Source organism: Diorhabda carinulata, chromosome 6 (genome assembly GCF_026250575.1).
Source record: "Diorhabda carinulata isolate Delta chromosome 6, icDioCari1.1, whole genome shotgun sequence".
Classification (NCBI taxonomy): domain Eukaryota; kingdom Metazoa; phylum Arthropoda; class Insecta; order Coleoptera; family Chrysomelidae; genus Diorhabda; species Diorhabda carinulata.
The window spans coordinates 21,106,623-21,129,359 of record NC_079465.1 but is presented as its reverse complement, the minus strand read 5'-3'; the positions used below and the strand labels follow the sequence as shown (position 1 = coordinate 21,129,359).

Below are 22,737 nucleotides of genomic sequence, written 5' to 3'. Positions count from 1 at the left end.
AAAATATGAAAATAGTTATTTTTATGCCAAGGACTGATAGTGCTACTTTGTTTGACGAGTCCAAAAAAGTATTATTTCAGCCGTGGCGTACACAAGATTTTTTAAGCGACACATAAGAATGTAACAAGAATTCTATTATATTTTATCTGGTTGAAGTTTTTAATTTTTTTGCGGTGTATCCTTTGTTTTTTTTCTTCAGGAAATTGATGAGTTTTGGATATTTGTTAATATGAACATCTTGTTTTATTGCGAGAGTACTTTTAATCATCGAGAATGTAGACCATAAAGTAGAACTTTTCCAGATTTTAGATTTTTCTGAAAAATAAGTGGGCACTACGTTTTCCGTTGGGTTTTTCGCCTTTTTTCTTTTCAACTAGCATTATTAGATTTATATATCGATAAATAACACTGGTCGACAAAAAAAACATAAGAATGAATAGCATATTGTGATAAAATATGTACAAATACGAAAATATGAAAATAGTTATTTGTATGCCAAGGACTGAAAGTGTTACTTTGTCGGACGAGTCTGAAAGTTGCGAGACGAGTGAACCGAGGCGAGCAACAGACGAGTCCAACAGAGTAGTTTTTCAGCCGCGGTGTACACAACATTTTTTAGACGACGCATAAGAATGTAACAAGAATTCTATTATATTTTATCTGGTTGAAATTTTTAATTTTTTCGCAGTGTACCCTCTATTTTGTTTCTTCAGGAAATTGATGAGTTTTGTCCATGTGAACATCTTGTTTTATTGAGTACTTTTAATCATCGAGAATTTAGACCATAAAGTAGAACTTTTCTAGATTTTAGATTTACGTTTTTCGTTGGGTTTTTCGCCTTTTTCTGGTGACACCACTTAATAAAGAGCTCGTACCGGCAACGTATTAAGAACGGCCGCATTATTTTCTTCGATCCAAGTAAGTCTTCATGGCTGATATTTTCTTTTTTATCATCATTCATTGTTATTCATTAATTTAGAGAAAACTTCCGATAAAACAAATAATTTCAGAAAATTAAAAATTTAAGGTTATGCAAAATCATCGAAGTGAAACTGTCAACTGTCAACATTGAAGTGGCTAACGTCACATATAAGGAAGTTAACTCCAGAGCGTCCCGAAAGTGTTTTACAGTACGGAACTGTCACTTTCACTACATGAAACATTTAAAACGCAACTTTCGGTATGTAAATGAATACAGAACGAACAACTTTCAAAGGCGTCGCCAAAAAAAATATTTTTAACACGTAAGGTTTTTAAGTTACATTTATAGAACCATATTCATTGGTAAAATATTTAATACTTATCAAAAAAATAATGTCACGGTTTTTAAATCGTATATATTGACAATATTTATAGTTTACATCTAATAAACATGCCAAAAAATCACTTTAAATATCAATTAGCTTTTTTCCTTTTATGAGGATTTACACTTTCTTTTTTTAAAAACCAACATAACCGACTCCCATCGTCCTCGATACCGAATTTCCATTGTTGTAATATCTTAATAGAATCTTTCATCCTGCTCATCACTGACAGCTCCCAACTTTTCGGAAAAAAATGTCAGATGGGAATGGAGGAAATAAATTTTCAATGACATTAGAGCACCAAGGGATTTATAGGTGTCGTAGGGCCATATTTTTTCGTCGACGATAATGGTCGCCACGTTACTGTGAACGGTGATCGTTATCGCGCCGTGATTATCGATTATTTTTGGCCCGAATTGGAATATATGAGCTTGGACAGCATTTCAACAGGACGGCGCCACAAGCCACATAGCACACGTTACAATCGATTTATTGAAGAACAAGTTTGATGAGCGTGTTAACTCAAGAAATGGACCAGTCGATTGGCCGCCTCGTTCATGCGATTTAACGCCTCTAGATTTGTTTATTTGGGGCTACGTCATGTCATTGGTATATGCTAATAAGCCGACTACGTTGGAAGAGCTCAAAGCCAACATTGAACGCGAAATAGCAGCCGTTTCGGCCGAAACGTGTGGCCGAGTCACGGAAAATTAGGTTCAATGAATCAGCCGCTGCAAACGAACCCGCGGTAGCCATATGAGCAAAGTTGAATTCCTTTCATAATTGTTTTGAATGTACTTCAAACCGATAATAAAGTTTTTGAAATATCTCATTTTATTTTTAAAAAAAGTCAAAGTGAAATCCTTATTGGAAAACCCCTTATATGTTCATGTAATTAACTTAAGCAGTGATATGAGAATAATTCTGTTCGCAAAATCTTTCTGAAAGGAATTTTGACGTCCGCCACTGGAAAGTACCATAGAATTTGCTCGTTTTTTAACTAGATCTCAAGAATGGATATACATGTTGCACATATACACGACAATCTGAAATTAATCATCTGTAATGACAAATAACAACCGCTGCCGACGCAAAAAATAACTAACCAACAGTGCCATATAACATTATTAATTTCATTGGAATACCACTCTTTCAAATAAAATTGTTAAGTGATATGATGCATACCTCGTGGTTAGCAAAACGGTTCAAGGTCACAGGTATCAGTATAACTTCTATGAAAATTAGAAACGGTGTTTGTATAGTATTTTTCACAGCCTTAGAAACTGACTTTAATACATAAACCTTAATAAAATTCGATCAGACACAAAGTTATGACTATTTATTGGGAGGGCATTATGTAGGGCCGCAATATTATATTATAATACCCGGCATTTTCCTTGTAGTTTGTGAATGTGAATTATATAAAAATTATTTTATTTAAATGCAGGATTTATTTGTTCCACATTTTCGTATCATTGTTAATAGTCCAGGCGAAAGGAAATTGTGTACAATGACATATCTTTATTCGTGGTATGAAATAATTTTTGTCATTATCAAAAACACGTTTATGTGTCGAATTTTAAGGCAATTTCTCATTTTTTGCTTATAGCTTCGTTGCTGGTGACTTTACGTGAAAAAAGTAGAATCCTTTTTTTTTCTTTTATAATTAAAAGACCTACAAAAGTTGACGTTGCACGTTGAAAAATATTAATTAGCTCAAGAGATAAACGAAAATAACAATGACTATTGTTTCTAGATAAACAATTATAAAGAAGTTTAGTTATTGTCGTTGAGTTTTGTAATTGTGCCAAAATATTATGAACTATCGAAATCTGGCGTGTGCAAAAGCTGGAAATTGTACGTTTAATGGTTTAATGACTTATGACCTTATAAACAATCAAGGGAATTTTTTTTCGAAATCCATCCAATCTTAGTTGGAAAATGAAATCTCATCTGTTTTTCATAACTTTTTGTTACGTAGATCGAAAGTGCATAAAAATAGCTTTCATTTAAAAAAAGAAAATTTGAGTTTCGTTGAAAAAACACGGAGATTCAAACCCGGAAAGTGAAAAATTAAGTTTACAACAAATTTAGCGAGCTGAGGAAAAAAAATTAAATCCTAATCTTTTTATTTACAGCACTATCATTGCATGAAAAATCACGTATCTCGTGGAAATCCCTCCCTGAAAAAAAATTAACGAAAGACAGCGGAGCGCTCGATTCAAGAGCGGAAAATAATGGTTTCGAGCGTTCAAATTCGACCACGCATATTTAGCCGTACTTTTCTCGGGGTCTAATTGCTTTTTTTTTTTAATTTGATATCTCGCCACGGGAGAAATCGATTTGTATGGCTAAAAACTACTCAATATGAAAGCCTAATTGATCACAGACATGTATGTGAAACGTAGCTTTTGTATTTTTCACTTTCCCGGTCTGTATCTCCGTGGTTTTCAACGAAACTCAAATTTTCTTTCTTTAAATGAAAACTATTTTTATTCACTTTCGATCTACGTAACAAAAAGTTATGAAAAAAAGAAGCTATAAGTAAAAAATGAGAAATTACCTTAAAATTCGACACATATCGTGGAAAACTAAGCCTGGACTATGAGTTTGAAATATAAAAATAAATCTACTAAATGATTCACAATATATTAATACATATATTACATTTATATTTGTATGTACACACATCTATATAAATTTTTCATATGTTGAATGCAGTATCTCCAGTTTTCAGCGGTTACATTTTTAATTTCCGTATTTATCAACTCGATCACACTACAATAATATGGTGAAAGCCGAGATACTTCGAGACCTGCTCGCTTTGCAATTTTATCACAAACGTATTCCTTTAAAAATTATAACTTTTTACAGTTTCCAAACAATTGTACAACTTTATAACTTTCGTTGCCTCAACGGGCAATCATTTGCCTGCAGTGGAGCAATTCCTGTATCAGGGCCCAGTCCAACAAACCTTCCTCCTTATCGTACCCAATTTTATCCAACGGATCTCTCTCTCCCTCTCTCTATATACGAGGATGAATTGATATCTTGTCAGCTTAGACCAGTTCCATGCATAAACAAAATATTGCGTTACCATAGCAACGAACAATAACTTATCAGAAGTGTCAGTGCAAAGTTTGACGTCAAAAAAGTAAACCAGTGTTACGCAATAAATTAAAAGAAAAAAGATGTCCACCAAAATTGAAAATTGAAAAATTGGAGTTTCGAGCCATCATCAAGTACCTACCTGTATTTAAAAGGGTTAAGAGGTAAGCAGATTTACGAAGATATGCTTAATATCCTTGGTGATCAATGTCCTTCGTATGCGAATGTGAAAAATTGGACTGCAAGCTTCAAAAGAGGTAAATTTTCCATTGAAGATGATGACGGATCGTAAAGGCCAGTTTCTGTGTCAGTCCCGAAAATATCGATGCAGTTCATGACATGATTTTATCAGATCGTAGAATTGGGCTAAAACGGATCTGATCTAAAGCACTGAATATTTCATTCGAACGTGTTCATCATGTAGTTCACGTCAATTTGGACATGAGAAAAATTGCTGCAAAATGGATCCCCAAATGTTTGAATGTTGACCAAAAGCGTGCAAGGGTAGAAGCATCGCGTTCGATCTGTGTTCGATTTGAAAACGATGTAAATTTCTTAAACCGAATTGTTACTATAGATGAGATTTAGGTACATTTCTACGATCGAGAAACAAAGCAACAATCGATGGAATGGCGACACTCTGGTTCTCCAAGATCTAAGAAGTTTCTTGTCCAAAAATCTGCTGGAAAGGTTCTTGTTTCAGTTTTTTGGGATTGCCATGGAGTAATCATGATTGATTTTTTGGATAAGTATAGAACAATAACTGGAGATTACTATACGACATTAATGACCACTCTACGGGAAAAAATTAAGGAGAAAAGACGCGAAAAACAATCGAAAGGCGTTTTATATTGTTTTTGCAGGACAACGCCCCTGCACACAAATCTCATGTTGCCATGCAAAAAATTCGTGATTTAGGGTTTGAATTACTAAAACACTTCCCTGACTATCAACTAAAAAAAAGGTTAAAAAGGCCGTAAATTTTCTTCCAACTAGGAGGTAATGAAGGCTAAGGTGGTCTGGTTTGCAGAGGAAGAAAAAACATTTTTTTAAAGGTCTAGAGACGTTGCAGGTTCGCTGTAATAAATGTTTCCAATTAAGAGGAAAATATGTGGAGTAATAAAATATTTTGACGTTGAAATTTTGTTTGGTTCTATAGTAGGCTAAGAATTTTTCAATATATCCTCCTATATATTCTATTGCACTTCATATATTAGTCTCTAGTCTCTTTCTTGGATTCTGAAAAAATCTTTTTCTCAAATGTCTATTAATAAATACGAAGTATATTATACAGTATGTTCATGAAGTAAGGAAATATTCTACTACACGATTTCTTTTAGATTTACAAAATATAATTCGAAAATTTGTGCTTTATTTAGATCTTCGTTTAGATCTTTGGTTCAAGATGAGTAATTTTTTATGTATTTAAAAATTCGCTGCTTTGTTTGCATGAAATAAGCTTAAAAAGTGACAATCCATTACGTTTAAATTCGGATTTATCCAAACCGTTCAAACCACGTCCCTTATTACAGCGTTCTTTCGATATTCTGTCATTCAGTACCATTTGATAAATGTTTCGATGATATCGTGGTTGTAGCAGTTTTCAAAGCATTTCAAAGCAGATCTTTTTCTAACCTTTCTAACCGGAAATCTGAGCAGACCCGTTGACGCAAGAGCTTTTGATCTGGAGTTAGATTTTTTGGCCCAACTTCGCACAAACTTTTGTCATGTGTAATTGTGTCATGTAAAATTGATCTAACCGTTTATTTATCGGCGTTTACAGCCTCGGAAATCATCCGGATGCTCATTCGACGACCTGCACTTCACTACCACCCTTCCAAAAAGGCCAGCTTGTCTCAATCTCCTCTTCAATGTGAAAGTACTCAAATACAGATCCCTAGATTCATTGATCTGAGCTGCTAACTCTTGGTCCGTGAGTTCTCGATCACGTTTACTGAACAAAACAATAAGTTTATCTTCAGCAGTTGTGATTTTTCGAGGTCACCCTACCAGATTTTTGCATAAAAAGTTCCGAATCCTAATTTCTAATCAAAATAATTTGTTCCAGAACCACGACTATGTTAACCGAAGGAGATTATCTACCCCAAGTCCCAGTCCAACACGTGAACATCGTAACGTTAAGACTGAATCGACAAACGGAAGTTGGTTCAAATCTTTAGACAGATTATCGCGAAAAAAATCGAAAAAGGTAAGTAGTTTTAGATTTTATTTGCACGCATTGTTCAGAATATTATAATCGACAATCTCCTCTTATAAAGGGCGAAAAGGAGTTGAATTTCGCCAGTGGAACTGAAGAAGAAACTCCTACGAAACCAACGAAAAATCTTCGATTCTTCGGAGATACCGATCAAGAATCAAACGACAGTATACGTCATAAAACTAGTACTAAACCCCGGTCGAGATTACCGTCCAGAAATAGTAGTCAATCGACACGCGATCTCCACAACATTTCCGAAGAGTTTAAAGCGCCAAGGAGCAGATACAAATCAATGACGAATGTTTCAGAAACTGAAAGAGAAAGTAGAAGTTCTAAAGTAAGTCTTAAACCGCCTATGTCGCCAAACCATCGGACTCCAAGGGATGTATCACGACAAGATAAAGACAGACCAAGAAGAAGGAAAAATGAAGTGAGTTCCGTTGAAAGTTCCACCGAAGGAGAAAGCAGTCAACAATCCCAACGAAGCGTTGTGTATCTACATGCTGCTACAGGTAAGAATAAAAACTTGTGTTTAAAAAATTTTAAATCTCTATTAAATCTTTTATATCGTCAAGTTTCCTCCAAATTCCTAACGGCTATATTTTTACGATTATAATCTCAGATTTTCTTTAGTTTCATCAATAAAGTCAGTTCCAATCATGTACGTTAAAAAAATTACAAACAGTTAAAAAATGAAAATTTGGACTAGAATATATAATTGAATTAGATACCAATCAAAACTGTCGCAACTGCAAGATAACTGCTATCCAACTATATATCAAAATATCTGTTGACAAAATTTCAAAATTACAGCCAAAAAACAAGTATTTTGACTAGAAGGCACCATCGAATTACACATCGAACGGTTTTGTTGGAACAGTGACAAAATAACAGATAAAAATAGATATTTTGACTATCATACACCGTATCAAATAGTTCTGTTGACGCAGTGACAAAATGACAGTTAAGTATGTGGACTAAAAGGCTCCCATCCAACTACAGATCAATTATAACTGTTGACCTAGTTGCATAGTAATAACCAAAATAAAATAATGTTGACTATAAGGTATCATTGACTTACAGATCAATTAGATCTGTTGACGCAGTGATAAAATAATGATCGAGGAGTAACTTGTTTGTTGAAAAGGCATCATCGAACTACAGATCAATTAAATATGTTAACCCAACTGTAATATTTGCCAAAACCTGAATATGTGGACTAAAAGATTCCGTCTAACTACAGATCAATTATATCTGTTGACCTAGTTGCATAGTAATACCCAAAATACAATAATGTTTACTAGAAGGTATCACTGACTTACAGATCAATTAGATCTGTTGACGAACTGTAATATAACTGCTAAGACATGAATATGTGGACTAAAAGGCTCCATCTAACTATAGATCAATTAGATCTGTTGACCTAGTTGCATAGTAATTCCCAAAATACGATAATGTTTAGTAGAAGGTATCACTGAGTAACAGACAAACGGATCAATAGATCTGTAGAGGAACTATAATATGTGGATTAAAAGACTCCATCTAACTACAGATCAATTAGATCTGTTGACCTAGTTGCATAGTAATTCCCAAAATACGATAATGTTCACTAGAAGGTATCATCGACTAGATTAATTAGATCTGTTGACGCAGTCACAGAATAATGACCAAAGAGTAATGTATTTGGTGAAAAGGCATCATCGAACTAGAAATCAATTAGATCTGTTGACGCAACCGTAATATAACTGCTGACACATGAATATGTGAACTAAAAGGTTTCATCTAACTACAGGTCAATTATATCTGTTGACCTAGTTGCATAGTATCATCGAATCACAGATCAATTAAATCTATTGACGCAGTCACAAAATGTTGACTAGAGAGCACCAGAAAAAACAAATGAATAAAGCTAATCATGACCCAATAACAATAACAATAACCACTAAGAAAGAATTATTAGCATTAGAAGGAATTTTTTATATAATTTTCCTATTCCTCTACTTCCTATTTAATTGCACTAAAGATTCAAGAAACTTTAAAAAAGATATAAAAATTGGCAGTTGAATGCGGTTCCAATTATCTTAAAAATTAAGTATGAAAAGACATCAGAGAAGTTTCAGAGAATCCATAATGGTTAAACTAAGAAAATTATTTGTTTTGGTTGGTTCAATTTCTTCGGGGATGTCATAGTTTAATTTTTTTGAAATATTTGTTTTCACATTGATCTTAGAATAACGGGGATGGTTCCAGCAGTACCTGGTACAACAAAGAAAACACAAAAATTTTGAAAAAAAAATACATTTATTTTTCAACGTAATCTCCTTATAGCTCCATACGGTTTTCCCAGCGTTGTTCAATAAGTTCGATACCCTCTTCAAAGTGATTCAATGCCGACATCACATAATCCGAGGGGGCACAATCTGGCGAATATGATGCATGAGGTAGTAATTCGAACTTTAATTCATTAATTTTGGCTATGTGTGATCTGGTGCATTGTTTTGATGAAACAATACTTTCTTCTTAGCCAAAACCGAAAGTTTTTGCTTGATTTCTTCGCTCAAACGTTGAATAATACTCGCCGTTGATGGTTTCTCCTTTTTCAAGATAGTGAATGAAAATTATTGAAAAAAACCTGCAGATGGCACAGTCTTTGCCTTCTTTGTAGCCGGTTCTCACTTTTCAATCTATTGCTTCGATTGTTCTTTTGTTTCTGGTGTGAAGTAATATTTCGTCGCGACGTTTCATTCTTGGTTATGAAACAGCACAAAAATTCGGCTTTATTTCTGTGAATCATTGCCAAAAACTCGATAGAAACATCTTCATGACGCTGTTTCTGTTCCATTGTGAGAAAACGCGGCCACCATCTTGCGCACAGCTTTCTCATGTCCACTTTTTGAAATGCCTACTATGTCTACTAGCTCTCGCACTTTCAGTCGACGATCATCCAGTACCGCTTTGTTGATTTTCTTCAACATTTCTGGAGTCTTCCGCATTTAATTGACCTCTACGATGCTGGAGTAGAATCTAGTTAATGGCTGCTGAACAAATACTAAACAACGTGGCGTCTTCAAACTTGTAACATTTGCTGTATAAATTGTATACTTGCTAATACAGTGGTATTTTTCAAGCAACTTCCGCCATCTCTAGGATGGAACCATTCTCTTATATAAATAAATCCAACGCAACAATCATAGTGATTGATGATTATTTCTTTTTTAGTTGGTGATATTCCTGGACCTGGTTACATGAAAAATGGTCGTCGAGCTGCGTCCAGAGAAGAATTAGCTTCCAATGCATCGAGAGTCCAACAAGTCAAAACATTGAGTCGATCTTTTTCCGTTTTAGCACCTTGGAGACCGCGCAGTACTAAAGATAATATCGATATCGATTATACCCAGTATTCGAAAAACGGAAAGAGTAGTAAATTCGAACAAAAAGCATCGAAAAGTCCATCACATCGTAAAGAAAATTCTTCTACTCTGAAGAAAAAAGCGCAAGAGTCCAAAAAAAAAGAATCAACTTTGAATAAAATATCCAAATCGAAAGAAAATTTGAGTTCGCATACTTTAGGAAGATCCAGAGACGATTTATCTAAAGGATCCAATTCGACATTATATAAGAAAAAAGATCGTCTACCAAGAGAAAATTCTCGATACAATCGAGAAAAAGAAGAAAAGAAGATATCGTCAAAAAGCCTCTCGGTGGAATCTCTAAGTAGAGGCGAACGAAGAAATCGAGATATTTCTAGATCCGTATCGATGCCAAGAGATCCAGAAAAATCCGCCGGGTGGTTTAAGATATCCAAAAAAAGTAAAATGAACAGCGTACAAAGACTGTGATTCCGCGCACGTTTTACTTAATCACAATTCAGTGGCGTATCGATATTTTATCAAACTCTTTTAACTTTTCATTAACTTAATTGGTATAATTCTATCATCACCATATTAAATATGTGGAAAGCTAATTTAATGACATATTCGGTTACCGAGGACATAATTTACTGAAAATGTGAACATTCCATTCGAATACGCCACTGAAAATAGTGCCATTAAATAAAAAGCTTGCGTTTTATGTTCTCTCACGTTTACTGGTTAAATTGTGTCCGAGATGAACCATTTTAAGTCTAAACTGACTCTTACTTAATCATGAAGTCTTTCTACCTTTTCAGATGTAAGTCATGCTGGAATTAAATCATTACGTGGACACCCTTTTCCACGGCAGCTTAAATTTTAATTAAATTTTTGAGTTGGTGCTTCATAGATCTTTCTCACTTTCAGCATAACTCACTACGTCATCTTCACTTAAACTTTCATGACTCTTTTCGCGCTTTATCTTCTTTTTTGCTTGAAATTATGATCTTTGAACTACTTGTCATGGAGAGACTAGTACAGTAACATCCAAAAAAAGGGTGGCACAATCTCAACACATGAATAGCATTTATTTCAATGGTAATGTAATAACCTAAAAACCAAGAAAGATAAAATATTTGTGACCATTGTGGGCTACTAGCTTAGTAATTTTTTATATACTTTCCTGCACGAGGACAGACAAACTTCATTCGATTAGCTATCACTTTAATCAACAAACTTTCATGCAAATTTTTCCAACTACATGAGTCTATTGGTTAAATCAGATGGTTTAATTCTTTTAAGATGCAGCCCGTCATTACTCCAACCGTTTGAATAACAGAAAAAAAAACAGGTTTACGAAAATATCAGGAGCGACTTATACAACACTTCCACACTCTTCTGTTACCCCGATACAGATTCCAATTTCTGCGATATTTTACTAAAAATCCAATTTTGTATCAGAATGACAGAAAAGCGAGGAGATGTACTAAAATACCAGGAGAATATTATCCCTCACATTCTCGCTCTTATGTATTAAATAGAGTGATTTTTTGTTGCAATTTTTTCCTTAAGCTTCGTTTTTCTGATAGCTTTTCTTGGATAACATTAGGTAGTTCCTCTTATAGTTGGGTATTCATCGAATCAGGCGTGACAGAACAAGCTTCCTCTTGAATAATTTAAGTGAGTTCTTCAACCGCAAGTTCTATATCCAAATTTGTCTTTAGTCGGCAATGTAATGAGATTTTTTCGTCTAACTTATTTCGAAATAGTATCCAGTTAGTTTTGTGATTGTATAAAGAAGGCTGCTCACCTTTCTTTAGAAATCTAGAATGGTATGTGAATATAACTATGTGGTCCGACGATAACTCTAGGGAGTTTCTTCCAGCAGTACACCTCTTGATCTCAATTCCTTTGGTAAAAGTCGAGAAGGTCTGGTATTTTGTTAACATCTGTGGGTCAGTAGGTTGGCTCACCTGTAGAGATATATTTTAGGTGCAAATTTAAAAACTTTTCTTCGTAGTTAACGTAATTTAATCATTATATTATCATCTGTAATGTAATACTCCAATTAAATTTATCCCAAGCTCTTTATTTTCAAAAATAGTGATATACTGAAATTTATTGTCCTTTTTTTTTCTTCTAGTTGGTAGGAGTCAGTTAGACCTCATCAAGCTATAATAATGTGCCTTATGTATAATTTTTGGTATGGTGAAAATTTGTTTTCCTTTTCATTACCTTAAAACCTAGTGAAAGGGAATTTGAATTTTAGTTTAAGTTATCTCTAATTCAATCGCATATTCCACAAAGCTCAAATTAATATTTGTAAAGAGGATAAATTCTTTTAACGTTTAAACATAATAGAAACTTAAACCTAAAAGATGTTTTGGATGGGTACATGATGTAGTAGTATATAACGTATATTCCACTTAAACCTTTCTATCTTTGTATCGCCCTTAAAATATTATTTGATCAGGAAAGGTTTTCTTCAAAAGTTGGCGATAATTCAAACAATAGTAACAAAACATGTCTTACATACTGTCACCATAAAATCTAAGTTTGAATTGAATTTTACCCTATCCATGCTACATTTATTGCAGACTAAATGTTCGATAAGCCTACAATGTTCTTTTTACATTAAAGGAACGGGAATCAATCAAGGTCGTTAGAGTCGTGAGCTTTAAGTGGAATGTAGCCATGATGGTGTGCAATTCTCTGCTTCTTCTTTATTTGACTACTTTATTGAAATAATTGCAAGTGATTCAAAAATTCAATAGCGTCTTTATCACAAAAATAGTATATGGGGAGTAGAGATTTCATTACAGCTCAAAAAGCTCACTAGAACGGCGTTCGTGCATGGCTTTTTGGTAACTATGATCGGGTGCCATTGCTTCAGCTCAGAAAAAAAGAAGTCCTTTATTTCTAGGAGAATATCCTATGGGAATTGTTGGGATACATGAGCGCTGTGAAGACTGACATTCTAGTGAATCAAAACAATTTCAAAAGTGAACATACCTCTTCATTTCTTGTAGATAGCTCACAATTCACACTTGGATGGACAGTTAAAAACGAGATCCACCTTTAGGTGACTGCAACTTAACGGAAAATTTCGTGTTGGGCTCAACAATGACAGAGTACTTGGAGCTGTACCCCTGGACATTGCTACAACTCAGAAAAAAAAAGATAAAAGTCCTTCGTTGCTAGGAGAATATCCTATGGAAATTGTTGGGTTACATGAGCGCTGTGAGTACTGGCATTGTCTTGGATCAGAACAGTTTCAAAAGTGAGCATACCTCTTCGTTTGTTTTAGAAAGCACACTTGGATGAAAAATCAAAAACGACAGCCAAATTTACGTAACTGCAACTCAGGAAGTTGCATGTGGGAGTCAATAGTGACAGACTCAACCACCTAAGAATTGTCTTAAAAAATTGTTTTTTATTAACAAAAATTATATGATTGTGGTATATTAGTTGATTCTAGAAGATATCTCATTCGAAAATGTCTTTTGTGGTACGACTTTCAGATGAAATTGTATGGAGATTTTAACTGATGGTTAATACAGTCTTGCACATTAAAAATATAGAAAAAACTATAATTAAAGTTGACGATTATTGCTATAACTATTATACAATAAATAACTTCATTCAATAATTGTTAAAAGAAATATCCTTTATACTTACTTATAACTCAAATCATTGCTGTGTTAACCTTCTTTTGTATAATAAATAATTTCAAAGATTCCATTTATTTCTCAGAAATAATTACTTGAATAACATGGTGCTATATTAGTTTTATACTGACTACCCTATTGTAAAACAATTGTAAATAACAAGATTGTTGTAAATTTTTGGTTAGGGTTAAGCCTATATAATTATTGCAATGTTACTGTTTTTCTTTGTTACCGAGTTCTAATGGCAAAATTTGAATTAAAAATACTAATATGTATAATAATAATCATCATAATCACGTACTAAACGAAATTTGTGTATGAAAAAATAAATCAGTTTTCTGTAAAATTTCGGTTTTATTTATATCCTTATTTATCATTATATAAATATGCGGATATTAAGAGCTCACCCTTAACAGAAAAGCGAGTAGGTGTACGAAAATATCAGGAGCGACGTATACAACACTTCCACACTTTTCTGTTATCCTGATACAAAATTCGATTTCTGTTGAAGTAAAGACACTTTGCAGTTAGCTCTAGGATATTTCACTTGAAATCCAATTTTGTATCAGAATAATAGAAAAGCAAGGTGTACAATAATACCAGGAACAAACTTTGTAGTTTGAGCAGAAACTACGATATTTCACTAAAATCAAAGTTTGTATCAGGATAACAGAAAAGCGAGGAGATGTACGGAAATACCAGAAGCAACTTATAGCATATTTACTCGCTCTTCTGCGACATTTCAAATTAAAATACTACTCTACGATATTTTGCTAAAAATCCAACTTTGTATCAGAAACGGAAAGCGGGGTTTACAAAAACACCAAAAGCAAATTATCGCACACATCATCACTCTTATCCTGATACAAAATTCAATTTCCGTTGAAGTAACGAAACTTTGTAGTATCAAATGAAACTCTACGATATTTTATGAAAAATCCAATTGTATCAGGATAACAGAAAAGCAAGGATGTGAACAGAAATATCAGGAGCAACTTATGGAACACCTCCACACTTTTCTGTTATCCTGATACAGATTCCGATTTTTATTTAAGTAACGAAATTAAATTTAACTGGAAATCTATATTTTCCTAAAAATCCAATTTATTACGTGTACGAAAAAACCAGAATTAGCTTATCACACACATCCTCGTCTTTCTCTTATCCTGATACAAAACTCGATTTCCGTTGAAACAAAACTTCGTAGATTTAATTAGAAATCTACGATATTCTACCAAAAATCTAATTTTGTATCAGGATAACAGAAAAGCGAGGAGATATACGAAAATACAAGAAGCAAATTATCGCTCACATCCTCTCTTCTGTTTTCCTGATACATAGTTCGATTTCCGTTGAAGTAATGGAGCTTTGTAGAGATTTTACTAAAAATCCAATTTTGTATCAGGATAACAGAATAGTGAGGTATACGAAAAAACCATAAACAACTTATCGCACACATCATCGTGAAATTTTCTGTAAGGAATACATTAAAATGTGGCATAAAGGAAAAATGATATAGCAAGCAAAATATAAATAAAATTTATTCTACAGTGAACAAAAAAACTACAATTTTTTGTGAATCTATACCTGGTATCACAAACATCAATTATCAAAATGAATAACAAATGTTTAAAATTATTTATTCTATTTGAACAATAATCAAGTTATTCCTATTAATTTTCCTCACATTAATATGTTGAATTTACAGTATTTACATATCATCATCACTAACCATTTCCTCTTCAAAATAATGTGTATCTTCTGGTATCCTCGAAATCTGACGGTTGATATCCATTTTATAAGGATTCAACATTTCAAAAAGTTCTGTGAGATTAATGATGGAATATCCGGAATGATTAAGATATTTCTCAACAACTTCTTGTAGTTGAAAATAGCCCTTTTCAATTTCTTCTTCCATAAGAGGTTCTAAAAAATATAGGAAAGGATGAATGGCACACACCTGGCTAACTGAGAGACTTAATGGAAGTATTTCAGGTACAATATAACAATTTTTGTTCTGGACTATGCAATCTTAATTTTAACTAGTATGGCAAACCCTGAATGAAATGAGAATTTAAATTGGAAAGTTGAAATATTCACAGCAATCAAATGATGAAATCATGTGATATTTTCGTCATTTGAATGGGGAGTGATACTTCTAAGTAGATCATTTAGACACATATTATCTTTCATAAATATGGGTAATATATATTGCCAAGAAAACACGAGCCGTACAAGAACACACTGAGCATACTCTTTACACCAACACCCACAATTACACTGTTTGACGCGCGTTTCGATAACCAAATTATCGTCTTCCTCTGTAGGTTGTAACATTTGCTAAAGACGTGCTTTGGTAACTGGTTCCACATGCTTGTACTTCTCCAAAGAAAGGAGTCGCTATAAATTGACGTTCTGAACGTCTGCAGGCGAACTCTACCTGTCGAGTAGATTTTGCAAACGCTGCTCTAGATTTTGAACAGCTCAGGAAAGCATTTGCCATGGTAGTATTAGTAAAACAGAGTTAGGTTAGCGACCTTTCTTCTATGCTTTAAGCTATCCAAGTTTCTAGTCAACTCTGGATCGCCTGTAAATCAGATTGCTCTCTTCTGTATTGAATCGACCGTCCTCGAGGTACGTTTGGGAGCCCAGCTCCAAATGTACGATCAATATTCCAAATATGAACGAATTTGGGCCTTGTAGAGGATTAGAAGCTATTGGGGAGTATATAGCTTTTTAGTCTTAAACAGGACTACTGGTTTTTGTGAAGTTGCCTTAGCTAATTCGGTTACGTGACTATTCCAGGACATAGTGCTCCCAACTTTAGCACCCAACAAGCGATTTTGCGGTTATGGTGATATTTTATATCCAAGCAGGACCAAATCCTGAGCTGCAGTATAGAAAAAACAGTTACCTGGGTTTTTGCTGCATTAAACTCAATCAGATTACTTCCATCCCACTCCAAAATGTATTCAAGATCGGTATATATGGTGGTGATCTGTTTCTGCCAATGGATTTGGGTGTTAGCCGAGTTTATTAGGGCGGCAGATTTGATTGATTTTTAATCAACAGATTTTACCGAAACCGGTTTTATTCGAAACATGTTTTTATATTATCTCGGATATCACAACTCAAGATCATAAAAGATAAACGACACTGGTAAAATATTTAATATACGATTGATAAGTTTACTCGCAAAATAATGCTGATTAAACATAAAAAATATACTTACTGGAACTAACTTTACTTAAATCGAATATATATTGAAAGTAAGCTAATTGAGTGTACAATTGTTGTTCTGTATATAATCTGAACATAACTCCTTTTTGGCACAATGTACAAACTGGATACTTTCCAACGAACCAAAGAGGCAATCGATTCGTTTCGTTTGAACAAGCTGGATCTTCGCAAGTTAACACATTTTCATAATATTTGTTGATAAAATATTGAATTGATAATGTTAACTGATTCTGTATATATGGTAAATAATCGATTGGCTTCATTGTACAATCTGGATTTATACATTTAATCAGAAACGGTACTTTTCCTTCCTAAAAAAAATTAAGGATAATTGATTATAATGTGGTGCTTAATGAATGATTATTTGGATTTTGCTGTCACATTCTACTCAACTTCTTCACGCCTCCTACACATAAAGCTTTCCTACACACTGATACGCTTCAAGTACTTTATTAATTTACACACCTTACATAAAAATGTCTGTCAGCTTTTAACGATGAAAGAAATTATCTTATTATCATTCTGTTAACTGAAAAAGCATTACATTATCCCAACCTAATATCACTGTCAGATAATTCAATAATTGAGTTCAGCCGAAATAAAAATGTTTTTAATGCCTCCTCAGTTAACTGAAATTCAGAAATCCGTCATCTGTCCAAATTGGAAGATAGCAGTTTTATTAGAAGACTAGGTCTTAATGCGAGTACTGTAGCCAGAGTGACGCATAAGATGTTGCATTGATACATTTTTTAAGAGAACATCCCTTTGAATCTGCTGCTAGTGCTGCATATACAATAAACTTTCCAAGATCCTGTCCTACGGCATCTAGACGAATTAAAGCTTCAGATTTGATAAACTGTGCAATTGTTAGGAAAGCATGGCTTTCAAATAATTTTATTTACCAGTATGTTCATGGTCCTGGCCACACCGCCCGCTTGATTCAAAAATGATTTCGACAAAACAATATCAAGACTAGCGTGGCCGGCAAATAGTCCTGATATACATTTATGGAGATGTTTGGTAAAAGATATTTACGAAAGGAATTTTTATCCCAGAAATCAAGAGCTATGAGAACCTATTAAAACATCATGGGAAATAATAATAATTTGAATAAAAATACTTGTCGGATTTTAATTCACTCCATGCCAAGATTAGAAAAAGTGATTTAAAAGAATGGAGCTCTAATTACTAGCAAATTTTTTCTCCTGTTCGATTATTCATTATCAAATATTTTTTTAAACATTTGTTGTGTTATCTAATGTTTTATCATCATTATAAGTATTATTTTTAGGTATTTGCAAATTTTATTATGGATTCTTTTAGTGACTTAGTTATGACGCTGCCTGTAATTTAACAGATCGTGGGAAGCTATCTTAATCCTTCCATTACAGGAGACGGATCTATCCGCCAAATCATTACCGTTGTCTTTACTGAAATCAGACCGGAAAGCAACCTAATTCGCTGTTTGAGTATTAACCAATACAATTGGTTTCAATATTTTCATTATGTAGCTCTGTTTGGTAATAACAACAGAAGACTTTATCATTTTGTCATATCATCCTTTGTTTCATTTTAGATCACTATGAGCAGTTTTTGACCAAGTGTCCACATCACATCAACTTAGGTCTTTTCAGAAAGATGGAACAAAAAGAATATTTGTTGTTATAGATACAACGATAAAAAGAGATTCCTTAGTATTAGTGAGTGATGCACTGCACTTTAGTAGTCTTCAAAAGAAAAAAAAATACTCCGATGTAATTCTCAAGTATTCAAATGGTTTTGAATGGTAAGGATTTACCCGAGTCGGCTGGACAGAAAGGGTTAATAATTATGATATAATAATATATTTTATAACATAGCAACAAATATCAAGTAAATTTACACAGCCAAAAAAATTGCAAAATCTGTCACAAGACTTGTATGCTATTGTGTACATTCATTCTGTTTATAGCTCTAAAACTATAAAATTGTATATTGCATAAAATAAATAAAAAAAAAGATATTTCTCGTATAAAATATTTTAACTGTCGCAGAGTCAGTAGGATATAGTAGTAGTTCCATATTTTCGAAAAAATCACGGTATTGATACCAATTTTGGGAAAAAATAATGGTGAGTTTCAACTCTTAGACTTCAACATACACCATCCAAGGCAAACAGGATCAATTCAAGAAGTACCTATAAGTACGGATATAATCCTAGGTGATACTATGGCACTCGAGCCTATTGACTATTATAAATGACTTTTTACAAAACAGACGTGAACATCGATAGCAGGACGGTGATTAAATGAAAAAGAAAAAATAATTTCAAAATGCAACATAAGACGCTAAGAAAATCAAACCATATTTATTAAGAACTCTGAAGCAAAACGAAATAAAATAAAACCTTAACTAGAAGTGATTAAGGTATGAAAATACTTTTAGATAAAAATAAATCTATTGTTAAAAAAAGATAGTAATAAGTAAATAATTTTACAGAATTATGAACAGAACAAAGACAAATCTTATCCTTATTTTATTTCTAATCCTAATTCCCAATTAAATAACCTCCGAAATTGAAATTCATGAATTAGACACACCATTTACGCCATTTGACTAAGGACCAACTAAAGTGATAGAAACATAACATACATTTTCAAACTGTATTCAAACAAATCAACAAACTGTCTAACAACCAAACATAGTTGCTATTTTCAAAACAGTGAGCCAACAAACAATGTTAACCTATTCCACCACAATCTTAGAGGCTAAACCTGCCTCCCCTTCACCTTCTAGTGAAGAAATAGGTATTTACCGACGCACAGAGGCTAATCTAGATAGTAAAATTGAAGCTAGGAAATCTGACGGGTCACCTAAGAATTATAGAACTGATAAAACTAGAAAACAGTGACAAGCCAATGCACAGCATGATGGACAAATATATCTCATTCGAAGTGGAAATTAATCATGAGTCATACAGCCATAAAAATCTTTAGCATGCTCGAAATTTATCTGTTTAGTATACAGATGGTTCCAAGCTAGCGCAATAAGCTGAATTAGACATTTGTGGACCAAACGTTCATACCACTGGGAGTATAAATAAACTCTAAGAGCAATAAAAGTACTAGCTAATAGAACCCTAATGTGGCTACCAAGCCACCAAGGTATACCAGGCAAGGAAATAAAAAGCCTTGCCAAAAAAAGTGGCAAAGACCTCATACCTAGGACCAGATCCTTACTGTGGCCTCATGACATGTCACATGAATAATGAATTAAAGGGATGGATAAAGAATCGGATGGAGACACACTGGAGAAACACTCCAAACCTATGACAATTCTAAAAATTCATAACTATATCATTTAAGAAACCTGAGGAACTTCTCGTGATAGCAAGAAACTCCATCAAACTGATGGTCAGTCTTCTGACAGATCAAGTACCACCTTAAGACGCGAATATCCTAAATGGCTTAAATACCTCGAACGAGTAGTACTTACAACTTGGGAAGTGGGATACAAAACAACAGGATACAGAACAATGACATATAGAGTACACAAATCTTCTAGGTATAGGTGCCGAGTGACTGTAATGCCAAAACGACTCCTCAAACAATCTAAAACATATATCTCAGAAAATAAGGCAGAATTCTTGGATTTCTTAAGGAACACGTCCAGGCAGATAACGAATGAGATATATAAGAAAAAAGAAAATGCAAGAAATGTAAAAAGCCATGTTTACAGTATACAAAGTTCACAAGTATGACTGCACTGGAAAATTCTGTTTATTGTGCTGAAATAATGTCAAGTTTGCGTAAGTATTAATTTCTTCTAAACTTTTCAATGTTTTCAAAATAACTTCATATACCCAGCATTATGAAGTTATACTTACCAGAGGACCTTTCACTGTATTTTCTTGTTTACAATTGTAGCATATAAACTTGAATTTTTCCACGTTTCGGAACTTGATTTCGGGTCTTGTTATATTTTCTCCTACAATTTCGTTCGTAACCTTATTAGGTCGTTTAATATGTTTCAAATCAAGACCTAAACATTCGGCTAAATCATAAGAGTCCGTACCTTCTATCGGTTCGCATATTCTCGTTACAACTGGATGAATTTGTTGAGCTAAAAAATATTTAGATAGAGAAAATTTCTACATTGTGTCAGTTAAGGAAAGTATTAAAACCTCTTTGATTACTGGGTAAAATATATCTGAGGTAGTTCTCATACTACAGTGTGTAACAAAAAAAAAGTTATAAATTGAATAATATATTTTGAGGGCAAAGATAACTCGGTTGAAATAACTTACGTTCATGCAAATATGCACACATAAAAAATTAGTTATAATATTTGTAACGAAAATAGATAGTTTTGAACCTCTAAAAACCGCCAAATTTTTTGTATCATCACTTTTTCTAAAGTTCTCATTATTTCGTATTTCAGTTTTACACACTTCAGATAATTACCTAAAATTCTAGTAATCACAAGTGATTACCAAGCGAATAGTGCAACAACTGCAAGGCATTATGGAAAATAATATCCCAATCAGAATACACTCGATAGACGATTATTTTTTTCCTGTTATAGTGGTCGTTCAAAAAAGAATACAAACTACGAGGTTTTAGAATTAATGGAAGTAGTGTAAATAACTGTTAGATGAAGAATATCTCAATAGATTGAAATTTTACAAATGTTTTTGAACGAAAGTAATCGGTATATCAATTCCATTTTGTTTATCGTTGAAGCTATTTTTAATAGAAATAGTATTAGGCACACATGTACTGTACTGACTACCATCTGCTAAGCTGTAGTAATTACGTTACACAGTTTGAGAAGTCAGTCAGAAGGTTTCAATAGATATGGTTTTATAAGTTACCATAATATACACATGTACTGTACCAAGAAATGGAAGATACTGTCGGTCCTAATTGTCTGGGTTATCCTTTTACAGCCGCTTAAGTTGCCTTTGATACGGTCCAGAATTGGAGAACCCTTCAGACATCCCTGGCTTTGAAACTAGACCCTTCCATCGAATCGAATCCTAGAATTTCCCTCCATGTGCTAATAAGAGCTTCACAATTATAAAGGATGTATGTAGTTACCTCCTCTATTCCACCAAATCGGCAGTTTCTAACCCAATTCAATCCCAACCTGCGTTGTATCTAGGATCAACAGCTTCTGTGCATTCTTTAATTAATCCTACCAAAGTCTTTTGACTCCCATCAGTCCCGTCAGTCAGAAGGTTTCAAAAGAAACAATATTATGAGTTACCGTAATGTACACATGTACTATACCAAGAATTGGAAGACACTGTCGGTCCTAATTGCCTGGGTAATCCTATTATAGCCGCTTAAGTTGTCTTTGGTTCAATCCAGAATTGGAGAAACCTTTAGACATCCCTGGCTTTGAAGCTAGGCTCTTCCATTGATTCAAATCCAAGGATTTCCCTACATGTGTTAACAAGTGCTTCACAATTATATAGAATATATGTAGTTACCCCCTCTATTCCACTAAACTGGCAGTTTCTATCCCAGTTCAATCCCAACCTGCGTTGTATCTGGAATCACCAGCTTCTGTGCATTCTTTGATTAATTTTACAAAAGTTTTTTGACCCCCATCTGTTTAGGTGCAGTAATTACGTTACACAATTTGAGAGGTCAGTAAGAATGTTTTTGCCTGTTTGAAACCATAAGAATAGAAGCATCCCTCCTTGATTTTCTCCTTTTTCCACAGTTTAACGTGTTCCTTGATCCGTAAGTAAGGGATTTCCACTGCGGGTTCAGGTCTAGTCAACGGTAAAGTGGCTTCAAGCTTGGTCAAGTCGTTGACAATTTCGTAACCCCTTTGTCCAGGCACCCAGAGTAGCTCTATCA

The 22,737-nt window shown here is 33.7% G+C and overlaps 2 protein-coding genes across 3 annotated transcripts in view; one reads left to right on the top strand and one right to left on the bottom strand.

Moving 5' to 3' along the window:
* The window catches only part of LOC130895699 (uncharacterized), a 123,808-nt gene extending 110,493 nt beyond the window's left edge, over positions 1-13,315 (top strand). For both annotated transcript variants that reach the window (XM_057803171.1, XM_057803170.1), the window contains exons 5-7: positions 6,481-6,621; positions 6,692-7,142; positions 9,850-13,315. In XM_057803171.1, the coding sequence (XP_057659154.1) occupies positions 6,481-6,621; positions 6,692-7,142; positions 9,850-10,469 (1,212 nt within the window). In that variant the 3' untranslated portion in view covers positions 10,470-13,315. The remainder of the gene's footprint in view (positions 1-6,480; positions 6,622-6,691; positions 7,143-9,849) is intronic.
* Positions 13,316-15,172: 1,857 nt separating this feature from the next.
* Positions 15,173-22,737, bottom strand: part of LOC130895697 (DNA polymerase alpha catalytic subunit) — a 34,466-nt gene continuing 26,901 nt past the window's right edge. Inside the window, exons 13-15 of the mRNA XM_057803169.1 lie at positions 20,754-20,989; positions 16,881-17,199; positions 15,173-15,574 (exon numbers count right to left, since the gene is read on the bottom strand). Of these exons, the coding sequence (XP_057659152.1) occupies positions 15,360-15,574; positions 16,881-17,199; positions 20,754-20,989 (770 nt within the window). The 3' untranslated portion in view covers positions 15,173-15,359. The remainder of the gene's footprint in view (positions 15,575-16,880; positions 17,200-20,753; positions 20,990-22,737) is intronic.